Raw genomic sequence first — 13,275 nt, forward strand, 5'->3', positions numbered from 1 at the left:
CTGGCGGCCATGGAGAAAATGATGGGCGTGGCTACAGTGATTACTTATGCTCTGTCTACTCAGGGGTCTATTCATGAAGTAGTGAAGACAGTGGAAAAGTGAGTCAGTGGAGAAGTGAGTCAGTGGAGAAGTGAGGCAGTGGAGAAGTGAGGCAGTGGAGAAGTGAGTCAGTGGAGAAGTGAGTCAGTGGAGAAGTGAGTCAGTGGAGAAGTGAGGCAGTGGAAAAGTGAGTCAGTGGAGAAGTGAGTCAGTGGAGAAGTGTGAGGCAGTGGAGAAGTGTGAGGCAGTGGAGAAGGGAGGCAGTGGAGAAGGGAGGCAGTGGAGAAGTGAGGCAGTGGAGAAGTGAGGCAGTGGAGAAGTTCCTAATCACATATAATTGCATACACAGACCCCCTCACTTTCACCTATGAAGGCCATTGTGCATGCAAACAAGGGCGCCGGTACTTACTGAAAAGAGGAGATATATAAGCGGGCAGATGCTGCTGCTCCCGGTTTATAAGGATAATTGCATTCCTTACAAAAGACAACAAAAGAAACTTACAGGGAAATAAATCCTTGTATCAAACCAAGAGCGCTGCCACTGCCTATCAATACCACAGTGACTAATCATAAAACTTCATACACTCAGATTTATAATAAATCTTTTTAATATAGCTTTTATTCCCAAAAAGAATTTCAGTAAAAAATATATAATGCTGCAGCATATATAAAATACAATTCACATACATTAAAGACACATTTAGATTCCCTAGAGGCTTGCCAGTATTCCTCGAGATATCTTAAGGGGGGTACTGACGGGAGCGATGTGTGCTGAGCGATCTTAACACAGACCGCTCAGCACACATCTCTCACCCCGCTCAGCACAGCGCGATGTGTGCTGAGCGAGGGGGAACGATGATAGGGGGCCGCTCACTTCACACAGTGCTGAAGTGAGCGACCCGCTAGATTGAGCCTGCATGCAGCTCACTCTAGCACCGGCGATAGCGATGCGCCGGGCCACGCATCGCTATCGCTGGGGGGCATACACACGGCAGATCCGTGCTTAAAATCTAAGCAATCTTGTCAGATTGCTTAGATTTTAAACACGGATCTCTCCGTGTGTACCCCCCTTTAATCATACGTTAAGATCACAAATAGGTCTACTACCTCATTCAATTGAAGAGTGTCCACAAACAAGAAATAAGTCCCAATGGTCCGTATAGGGGATTATTTGTTTGACTCCCACATGTAGTGCCAGTTCCAATATCTCATGAGTTCTATGATCCCAATTGGCAGCTATTAGATAGATTAATTCAATTCCAAAGAAGTCCCAACTTCATGAGATATTGGAATTGGCACTACAAAGGGGGGTACACACGGAGAGATCCGTGTTTAAAATCTAAGCAATCTGACTAGATTGCTTAGATTTTAAGCACAGATCTGCCGTGTGTATGCCCTCCAGCGATAGCCGCTATCGCCGGTGCTAGATTGAGCCTGCATGCAGGCTCAATCTAGCGGGTCGCTCACTTCAGCACTGTGTGAAGTGAGCGGCCCCCCATCATCGTTCCCCCTCGCTCAGCACACATCGCGCTGTGATGAGCGGGGTGAGAGATGTGTGCTGAGCGGTCTGTGTTAAGATCGCTCAGCACACATTTCTCCCGTCAGTACCCCCCTTAAGATATCTCAAGGAATACTGGCAAGCCTCTAGGGAATCTAAATGTGTCTTTAATGTATGTGAATTGTATTTTATATATGCTGCAGCATTATATATTTTTTACTGAAATTCTTTTTGGGAATAAAAGCTATATTAAAAAGATTTATTATAAATCTGAGTGTATGAAGCTTTAGGATTAGTCACCGTGGTATTGATAGGCAGTGGCAGCGCTCTTGGTTTGATACAGGGATTTAATTTCCCTGTAAGTTTCTTTCAGTGGAGAAGTTGCCCGTGGCAACCAATCAGCATTGAAGTAACATTTTTAATTTGCATACAATTGTACAGAGCAGCTGATTGGTTGCCATGGGCAACGTGTCCAATTCTCCACTCTTTTCACTGCTTTATGAATAGACACCTCAAAGAGTTTTTGTTGCAAATCATTTGGATATCTGTGTCATTAACTTTCACAGTATGCCACTACTCATCCAATTACTAAAAGGAAAACCCCCCAAAATACACCCAATTAAAAAAATAAAATAAAAAATACACTGGAAAATGAAAGTGTAAACGGTTTACTGTACAGGTTTCGTACCTTACAGAGGAAACTAATATCAAAGCCGAAAGCACCGGCATTCCTGGAGCCGGCATTCATGAAATTCCCGACAAGCAGCGTGATCTCTAAGAGCATGGCAAAGTTTTTACTCTTCTGCACCTCCTCGCAGGCAGCTGTTACCGACACAATGTCAGGCTTGATGTTTTCTACTTGCTCGTTAAAGTTGAGTTTAAACAGGATGGCGTTGAGTCGCGGCTGCAGACGGGGCACAGCGCACATCTAAAAATAGGGCGGAATAAAGAACGCTGTGAGGTAATCACATTCAGGGCTTCATCAGTAAAATGATCATTGCACACGGAACATTCTGCTCTGTAACAGGACAAAGGCACACACAATATATAATAACCTGGTCCTTGTACACAGTGGAGCTTAGATGACAGTACAGGCCTAAACGTTGGTTTAGGTTCCATAGCAGAATGAGTAATAAATACTAGGCTGCTTGTTACCCTGTTTTTTTTCCACCACATAATCGGGAAGGACTCCTCACTGGCAGAATGGAGCAGATTCCTCTACCGTCACCTCAGCCATTACCAAGATGGAGCCAACAGAAGCGTCCATTTCCCAGGAAGCAGCGCCTGGAGACTGAGGAAGCCTCATCACCACAATCCAGCCAGGCCCTGCCTTCGTGTGAACGCCACCTCCCTTAGTGTTAACACCTCACTGATGCACTGAAACTGAGTCAGTAAGCTCCAGCTTGGTTACATCCGGAGAGTTGTTTGTGTAAATTGCCCTCACCCCGTGTGGTGAATATACCGCCTTTACCAACAGTATGCTCTGACAGTACAGACAGAACGCAGGTCTTCATTTGGTGCTGGGTAAGAGGGGATACAAGGGGATGCGGTCATGTGACTGCCGCTCGGGATCCCAGCGGTCACCATGCCGACCCGATACAAGGCATCCTAACAGCCAAAATCAAGTCACATTGTATTACATTCATGGGAATGAACGCCTACACTTGATGAATTCTGTTTTATTTATATAGATGTGAGACTATGACATACAGACTCTAAATATTAGATTGTAAGTTCTTCCATGAGCAGGGCCCTCCCTCCTCTTTTCTGCATGTATGTGTGTCGACCTCCTATGACCTGTTTTATGTGTCCATAATTTCCCCCAAAGTTAATTTTTTACCTTCATTTCCTGCTTTGTAAGATACAGGAGGTGGAACAAAAACCCGAAGCACAAACTAAAACCCGCTTACCACAACGCCGAACTGCTCGGACTCCGCTAGGTCGTTGTACTCATCCTTAAACTCTGCCAACGTCTGCAGCAGGCCTGGCTCGGGCAATTGCTTGATCAGGTTCTAAAATACAAACAAAATAAATATATATAATATGAAATAATCAACCGTTATAACCAATTGCCCTGTTTTACCGTGAGCATCTCTCTGAGGTCACATCACGGCTAATTCCTGTCATGAACTAGGATTAGATGGAGACACAAATTTTATTTGTTCAAATATTGAAAAGCGCCCTCACCGAAACCATAGATTCCGTTAGTACTTCTTCGTTCACTTCCAGGATGACGCTCTTAATCTCCTCATAGGGCATTCGGAATGAACCCAAGAAAATTGCTGTAGGAGAGGAAAAATAAATTATGACAGAGTAACTGTGAATGCTGAATTATGGTTGTGCACCCTATTTCGTACAGTGGGAATGTACCTTATCTTACCATTTACCAGCACGTGAAAATCAGGGTGGAAACGCTGGTAGTTACTGAGCCACACAGGCGTAAATGTACCCAAAGCAATTTACTGTTGTCTGTGCTGACTTAAGTTAATGCCACGCAAGTAAATCTCTAATTGGCTGCAGTGACTTCAGTGCATACATAAAGATATATGTCTGCCAGCAACATCAATGATATGAATTTAGGCCAGTGGTTTCAAAACTCTGCCCTCAAGGCTCCCTAACAGGTCCGGCTTTAAGGATACCCATTGCTTAAGAACATTTGACTTAATTAGCACCTCAGTCAGTATGATTATACCATCTGTGTCCATGCATGGATATCCTTAACACCTGGACTGTTAGGGTATCTTGGCTCAGGAAATAGAATGTCCACCTTTAGGTAACATTACATGTACAGTAATGGCTTGTACAGGCACCCACACAACTATTAGCAGACACTTATACCGCTTTCAGATTGCAAATGCCGGATCCCACCCGTTAAGAGAAACGTGTCCTTACCGGGTGGGATCCGGCATTTGCTCTACTTTGGTGGCTTTCCGACCCGGCAATAAACCAGGTCGGTTGCCATAGCAGCAGGGGGGGGGGGGGGGCACACAGCAGCAGCAGGGGCGGGGGTGGAGGCGCGCTGGGAGATGAGCTCATCTCCTGCGCCGCCTCTCCCTATGCTGTGAATGGGAACCGTGTTGCATCGACGCGGCTCCCATTCACACTGCGCCTGCCCCGGTATTCAGGGGTATTAGTCTTAACTTTGTGACTTAGGGCCTAATTCAGATCTGATCACAGCAGCAAATTTATTTGTTAGCAAATGGGCAAAACCATGTGCAGTGCAGGTGGGGCAGATGTAACGTGCAGAGAGAGTTAGATTTGGGTGGGTTATATTGTTTCTGTGCAGGGTAAATACTGGCTGCTTTATTTTTACACTGCAATTTAGATTTCAGTTTGAACACACCACACCCAAATCTAACTCTCTCTGCACATGTTACATCTGTCCCCCCTGCACTGCACATGGGGGGTAATTCCAAGTTGATCGCAGCAGGATTTTTGTTAGCAGTTGGGCAAAACCATGTGCACTGCAGGTGGGGCAGATGTAACATGTGCAGAGAGAGTTAGATTTGGGTGGGGTGTGTTCAATCTGCAATCTAGATTGCAGTGTAAAAATAAAGCAGCCAGTATTTACCCTGCACAGAAACAAAATAACCCACCCAAATCTAACTCTCTCTGCACATGTTATATCTGCCCCCCTGCAGTGCACATGGTTTTGCCCAACTGCTAACAAATTTGCTCAGATCTGAATTAGGCCCTTACTTCTGTGAGAGCACAGTTACAACGGAGGATTACAAGTTCATAGATACACAGTGTAGCACATGAAAAATAAGATTTTACTTACCGATAAATCTATTTCTCGTAGTCCGTAGTGGATGCTGGGACTCCGTAAGGACCATGGGGAATAGCGGCTCCGCAGGAGACAGGGCACAAAATAAAAGCTTAAGGATCAGGTGGTGTGCACTGGCTCCTCCCCCTATGACCCTCCTCCAAGCCTCAGTTAGGATACTGTGCCCGGACGAGCGTACATAATAAGGAAGGATATTGAATCCCGGGTAAGACTCATACCAGCCACACCAATCACACCGTACAACTTGTGATCTGAACCCAGTTAACAGTATGATAAACGCAAAGGAGCCTCTGAAAAGATGGCTCCCAACAATAATAACCCGAATTTTTGTAACAATAACTATATACAAGTATAGCAGACAATCCGCACTAGGGATGGGCGCCCAGCATCCACTACGGACTACGAGAAATAGATTTATCGGTAAGTAAAATCTTATTTTCTCTGACATCCTAGTGGATGCTGGGACTCCGTAAGGACCATGGGGATTATACCAAAGCTCCCAAACGGGCGGGAGAGTGCGGATGACTCTGCAGCACCGAATGAGAGAACTCTAGGTCCTCCTCAGCCAGGGTATCAAATTTGTAGAATTTAGCAAACGTGTTTGCCCCTGACCAAGTAGCTGCTCGGCAAAGTTGTAAAGCCGAGACCCCTCGGGCAGCCGCCCAAGATGAGCCCACTTTCCTTGTGGAATGGGCTTTTACTGATTTTGGCTGTGGCAATCCTGCCACAGAATGTGCAAGCTGAATTGTACTACAAATCCAACGAGCAATCGTCTGCTTAGAAGCAGGAGCACCCAGCTTGTTGGGTGCATACAGGATAAACAGCGAGTCAGATTTTCTGACTCCAGCCGTCCTGGAAACATATATTTTCAAGGCCCTGACAACGTCAAGCAACTTAGAGTCCTCTAAGTCCCTGGTAGCCGCAGGTACCACAATAGGTTGGTTCATGTGAAATGCAGAAACCACCTTAGGTAGAAATTGAGGACGAGTCCTCAATTCCGCCCTGTCAGAATGAAAAATTAAGTAAGGGCTTTTATATGAAAAAGCCGCCAATTCTGACACACGCCTGGCTGAAGCCAAGGCTAACAGCATCGACACCTTCCATGTGAGATATTTTAAGTCCACAGTGGAAAGTGGTTCAAACCAATGTGACTTTAGAAAACTCAACACCACATTGAGATCCCAAGGTGCCACTGGAGGCACAAAAGGAGGCTGTATGTGCAGCACCCCTTTTACAAATGTCTGAACTTCAGGTACTGAAGCCAGTTCTTTCTGGAAGAAAATCGACAGGGCCGAAATTTGAACCTTAATGGACCCTAATTTTAGGCCCATAGACAGTCCTGTTTGCAGGAAATGAAGGAAACGACCCAGTTGAAATTCCTCTGTAGGGGCTCTCTTGGCCTCACACCACGCAACATATTTACGCCAAATGCGGTGATAATGTTTTGCGGTTACGTCCTTCCTGGCTTTGACCAGAGTAGGAATGACTTCTTCTGGAATGCCTTTTTCCCTCAGGATCCGGCGTTCAACCGCCATGCCGTCAAACGCAGCCGCGGTAAGTCTTGGAACAGACAAGGCCCCTGCAGTAGCAGGTCCTTTCTTAGAGGTAGAGGCCACGGTTCGTCCGTGAGCATCTCTTGAAGTTCCGGGTACCAAGTCCTTCTTGGCCAATCCGGAACCACGAGTATAGTTCTTACTCCTCTCCTTCTTATGATTCTCAGTACTTTTGGTATGAGAGGCAGAGGAGGGAACACATACACTGACTGGTACACCCACGGCGTTACCAGAGCGTCCACTGCTATTGCCTGAGGGTCCCTTGACCTGGCGCAATATCTGTCCAGTTCTTTGTTTAGACGTGACGCCATCATGTCCACCTTTGGTTTTTCCCAACGGTTTACAATCAGGTGGAAGACTTCTGGGTGAAGTCCCCACTCTCCCGGGTGAAGGTCGTGTCTGCTGAGGAAGTCTGCTTCCCAGTTGTCCACTCCCGGAATGAACACTGCTGACAGTGCTATCACATGATTTTCCGCCCAGCGAAGAATCCTTGCAGCTTCTGCCATTGCCCTCCTGCTTCTCGTGCCGCCCTGTCTGTTTACGTGGGCGACTGACGTGATGTTGTCCGATTGGATCAACACCGCCTGACCCTGAAGCAGAGGTTTTGCTTGACTTAGGGCATTGTAAATGGCCCTTAGTTCCAGAATGTTTATATGAAGAGATGTTTCCATGCCTGACCACAAGCCCTGGAAATTCCTTCCCTGTGTGACTGCTCCCCAGCCTCTCAGGCTGGCATCCGTGGTTACCAGGATCCAATCCTGAATGCCAAATCTGCGGCCCTCTAGTAGATGAGCACTCTGCAGCCACCACAGGAGAGACACCCTTGTCCTTGGCGACAGGGTTATCCGCTGATGCATCTGCAGATGCGATCCGGACCATTTGTCCAGTAGATCCCACTGAAACGTTCTTGCATGGAATCTTCCGAATGGAATCGCTTCGTAAGAAGCCACCATTTTTCCCAGGACCCTCGTGCACTGATGCACTGAGACCTGGCCTGGTTTTAGGAGGTTCCTGACTAGCTCGGATAACTCCCTGGCCTTCTCCTCCGGGAGAAACACCTTCTTCTGGACTGTGTCCAGAATCATTCCTAGGAACAGTAGACGTGTCGTTGGAATCAGCTGCGATTTTGGAATATTTAGAATCCACCCGTGCTGACGTAACACTACCTGAGATAGTGCTACTCCGACTTCTAACTGTTCCCTGGATCTTGCCCTTATCAGGAGATCGTCCAAGTAAGGGATAATTAAAATGCCTTTTCTTCGTAGAAGAATCATCATTTCGGCCATTACCTTGGTAAAGACCCGAGGTGCCGTGGACAATCCAAACGGCAGCGTCTGAAACTGATAATGACAGTTTTGTACTACAAACCTGAGGTACCCTTGGTGAGAAGGGTATATTGGGACGTGGAGATAAGCATCTTTGATGTCCAGAGACACCATATAGTCCCCTTCTTCCAGGTTCGCTATCACTGCTCTGAGTGACTCCATCTTGAATTTGAACCTTTTTATGTAAGTGTTCAAGGATTTCAGATTTAAAATTGGTCTCACCGAGCCGTCCGGCTTCGGTACCACAAACAGCGTGGAATAATACCCCTTTTCCTTGTTGCAGGAGGGGTACCTTGATTATCACCTGCTGGGAATACAGCTTGTGAATGGCTTCCAAAACTGCCTCCCTGTCGGAGGGAGACTTTGGTAAAGCAGACTTCAGGAACCGACGAGGGGGAAACGCCTCGAATTCCAGTTTGTACCCCTGCGATACTACCTGTAGAATCCAGGGATCCACTTGCGAGTGAGCCCACTGCGCGTTGAAATTCTTGAGACGGGCCCCCACCATATCTGAGTCTGCTTGTAAAGCCCCAGCGTCATGCTGAAGACTTGGCAGAAGCAGGGGAGGGCTTCTGCTCCTGGGAAGCGGCTGCATGGTGCAGTCTTTTTCCTCTTCCTCTGCCCCGGGGCAGAAAAGAGTGGCCTTTTGCTCGCTTGTACTTATGGGAACGAAAGAACTGAGTTTGAAAAGACGGTGTCTTTTTCTGCTGATGTGAAGTGACCTGGGGTAAAAAGGTGGATTTTCCAGCCGTTGCCGTGGCCACCAGGTCCGATAGACCAGCCCCAAATAACTCCTCCCCTTTATACGGCAATACTTCCATGTGCCGTTTGGAATCCGCATCCCCTGACCACTGTCGCGTCCATAACGCTCTTCTGGCAGAGATGGACATAGCACTTACTCTTGATGCCAGGGTGCAAATATCCCTCTGTGCATCACGCATATATAGTAATGCATCCTTTAAATGTTCTATAGTTAACAAAATATTGTCCCTATCCAGGGTATCAATATTCTCAGTCAGGGAATCCGACCATGCGACTCCAGCACTGCACATCCAGGCTGAGGCGATTGCTGGTCGCAGTATAACACCAGTATGTGTGTATATACTTTTTAGGATATTTTCCAGCCTTCTATCAGCTGGTTCTTTGAGGGTGGCCGTATCAGGAGACGGTAACGCTACTTGTTTAGATAAACGTGTGAGCGCCTTATCTACCCTAGGGGGTGTTTCCCAACGCGCCCTAACCTCTGGCGGGAAGGGATATAATGCTAATAATTTTTTAGAAATTAGCTGTTTTTTATCGGGGGAAACCCACGCTTTATCACACACCTCATTTATTTCCTTTGACTCAGGAAAAACTATTGGTAGTTTTTTCACACCCCACATAATACCCTTCTTTGTGGTACTTGTAGTGTCAGAAAGGTTCAATGCCTCTTTCATTGCCGTGATCATGTAACGTGTGGCCCTACTGGACATTACGTTTGTCTCGTCACCGTCGACACTAGACTCAGTATCTGTGTCAGGGTCTGTGTCGACCCACTGAGGTAACGGGCGTTTTAGCGCCCCTGACGGTGTCTGAGACGCCTGGACAGGCACTAATTGATTTGCCGGCTGTCTCATGTCGTCAACAGTTTTTTGCAAATTGCTGACATTATCACTTAATTGTTTAAATACAATCATCCAGTCAGGTGTCGACTCCCTAGGGGGTGACATCACCAACACAGGCAACTGCTCCGCCTCCACATCATTTTCCTCCTCATACATGTCGACACACGCGTACCGACACACAGCACACACACCGGGAATGCTCTGATAGAGGACAGGACCCCACTTAGCCCTTTGGAGAGACAGAGGGAGAGTCTGCCAGCACACACCCAGCGCTATATATATATATACAGGGATAACCTTATATAAGTGTTATTCCCTTATAGCTGCTGTTATTATCGTTATTTGCTGCCAAAAATGCCCCCCCTTCTCTTTTTTACCCTGATTCTGAAGCAGGACTGCAGGGGAGAGTCAGGGAGCCGTCCTTCCAGCGGAGCTGTGAGGGAAAATGGCGCTTGTGTGCTGAGGAGATAGGCTCCGCCCCTTCACGACGTCCTTATCTCCCGCTTTTTTGTGTAAAAATGGCAGGGGTTAAAATACATCCATATAGCCCAGGAGCTATATGTGATGTATTCTTTTTGCCACCTAAGGTATATACTGTTATATTGCGTCTCAGGGCGCTCCCCCCCAGCGCCCTGCACCCTCAGTGACCGGAGTGTGAAGTGTGCTGAGAGCAATGGCGCACAGCTGCGGTGCTGTGCGCTACCTTAGACTGAAGACAGGATGTCTTCTGCCGCCGATTTCACCGGACCTCTTCGTCTCTTCTGGCTCTGTAAGGGGGACGGCGGCGCGGCTCCGGTGACCCATCCAGGCTGAACCTGTGATCGTCCCTCTGGAGCTAATGTCCAGTAGCCTAAGAAACCCGATCCACTCTGCACTCAGGTGAGTCCGTTTCTTCTCCCCTTAGTCCCACGATGCAGTGAGCCTGTTGCCAGCAGGACTCACTGAAAATAAAAAAACCTAAACTAAACTTTTATTCTAAGCAGCTCAGGAGAGCCACCTAGATTGCACCCTTCTCGGCCGGGCACAAAAATCTAACTGAGGCTTGGAGGAGGGTCATAGGGGGAGGAGCCAGTGCACACCACCTGATCCTTAAGCTTTTATTTTGTGCCCCGTCTCCTGCGGAGCCGCTATTCCCCATGGTCCTTACGGAGTCCCAGCATCCACTAGGACGTCAGAGAAATGTACTAATGCATATATTTGCAGTTATTCAGGAAATCCTACTTTGAGCCCCCGTGAGCGTGCACTGGATGAGGCAGTACTGGAGTGTCTTCAGTCACCTAGAAGGCCAGATACATTCAGCAGTAACCCACAAGTATAATCCACATCATCTAAATGATGGTTCCTATCTCCAAGTAGGGACAGTCTCTAAAGTTTTACTGCACCCTTCCATCCACTGTCATCAAAACCGTATGCTCCATAATTATCTCTCAACAAGGTTATTAACGCCTGGCCCCATACCATCAGTCTGGCTGTATTCTAGCTGTAAATCCTATCACATACATTCAGAGATGGTTTAAGGGGGGGGGGGCCTGGGGGGTACGTACCCCCAGGCCCTCCTGTCTGAGAGGGCCACCCACCATCTACCACAGATTGGGTCTTTATTGCTGATACGATCTACAGCGCTACAGTCTGCACCCGTAGCTGCTGGCACTGACCCTCGCTCTCTGACAGCGCCGCAGAGCAGTGCTGGCAGCTGTCCAACCAGAGTTACAGCTCTCACTGTGTTGGCCGGCACGCAGGCTGTAGGGAAGGAGGGGCAGTCCCATGGAGGATTAGTCAGCGGTGTAGTGCCGCCTCCGGGTCCCAACTGTTGCTACTGGATCCTCCTTACAATGCTGCCTTACTGATTTGAGCTTGAGCCAGTAACTTATCACCTGGGTACCAGCTTCTGTGCCGTTCTGCATTAAGCCTCTTCTCTCCAACACGTCATGTAGGACTCATCACCCCCCACCCTTGTTGATGCCTGTCCCTTTAAATACACACTGCCTAGTGACAATGAGGTTTTTCCCACCTTGGTCCTGAGCTCATCACCCTCATGTTCTCCAGACCACTTAACCCCTGTCTCTCCTCCTGCCACAATGATAGAAACCCCTTGTCCTTCAATTGTGCTTTTGTCTTGCACACATGGTTCACAATGTTACTGAATACTGCTAATAAACCGTTGTGTTTAGGGAAAGGATATGTATCGCGTGCCGTTCTCTTTCTGCATTAGCTCTTAATATTTAGGCCGCCATACAGCTACCACTGGTTCCCTGACACAGCCAGAATCGCAATCTGATATGCCGATCAGTTGTCATCAATATCTGGTGATCCACCAGGGAATCGGGGAAATTCCTTATGTAAAAAATCCACAATTTGCCGATCTCAACTATTTTCAGTCGGGATCGATGGAATCGAGATTTTTAAACTTGTTGAAGATTACCTGACCCAGGCATCCGGGAATCGGGAAATCGTGACAATTCTCGAAGATGTATGGGGCCCTTAGACTAAGAATCTTTAATATTTGCCACACTATGAGCCTAACTTTAGACTTTATGCCCCCCCCCCCCCGTCTTAAATGCCCAAGGCCTCCCAAAGCCTTAAACCACCTCAGCATACATACATACCTACCTACATTCCATCTGCTGAATATGATCTTTCCCAATGTTGTTGGGATCTTGCTGGGTTTCTCTTTGCCCACTCACCAGGTTCCTTATGGCCCTGTCTAGCACTTCCTATAGCAGATGAGGCTACTTTTATACAGCCCCCCTCTCCCCACCTGATGCACCTAACCTCTCCCCGCTCAGCTTTTACTTATCAATAGCTTTTTGTGGCACCTGCTGTCCCATACTGCCATGCCTTCTAGCTCCTTATCTGTCTCCCTTTGTCATGTTCCACCAATGTTGTAATGTGGTTTGGGAAGGGCGACGACACTGTCACCACGACACTTCATAGCAAAACAGCAGTGAATGGATGCTGAGCACAGCGTCACTTTAATGCCAACAGAGACTAGCGGCAGCATAGCAGCTGCAGGAGTGCTGTAATCACCCCCAGCGTGACGACAACGGGGGGGTGACATGCAGAAATGCCCGAAAGCGGCATACACCAGGGGGCATGGCCTAGCAGGCATGAGGACACACCCCTTTTCGCAGGAGAAGCCCCGCAACAGGGGATGAGAATGCTGTGAGATAAGTATCCATGTGTGTATGTATACTTGATTTAAGTAGGTGTGGCTAGTAGTGGTGTTGGAACTAAAGAATCAAAACTGGATCCTGTGGATACTTACGTATGACTGGAACTTAAATCCAAACTTATTCAACTGTGAAAATCACTACAAACCTGCGGCTGCGCACATCACGTGGAATTAAAGTGATTTTCACAGTGATTTTGCAAGTTGAGTGATGTAGCGTTCACAATGCGCGGCCATTTTATTTGTGGAAGACTTGGCTCCTTTTTGGTATAATTTTTACAGATCCTATTAAGGATAACA

General features: G+C 47.5%; 1 protein-coding gene across 1 annotated transcript in view; it reads right to left on the reverse strand.

Annotated features, from left to right (window-relative positions):
• Positions 1-13,275, reverse strand: part of DIAPH1 (diaphanous related formin 1) — a 323,613-nt gene that overhangs the window by 54,338 nt on the left and 256,000 nt on the right. Inside the window, 3 exon segments of the mRNA XM_063928853.1 lie at positions 2,226-2,465; positions 3,448-3,549; positions 3,725-3,819. Of these exon segments, the coding sequence (XP_063784923.1) occupies positions 2,226-2,465; positions 3,448-3,549; positions 3,725-3,819 (437 nt within the window).

The sequence above is a fragment of the Pseudophryne corroboree genome, chromosome 6 (assembly GCF_028390025.1).
Source record: "Pseudophryne corroboree isolate aPseCor3 chromosome 6, aPseCor3.hap2, whole genome shotgun sequence".
Classification (NCBI taxonomy): Eukaryota; Metazoa; Chordata; class Amphibia; order Anura; family Myobatrachidae; genus Pseudophryne; species Pseudophryne corroboree.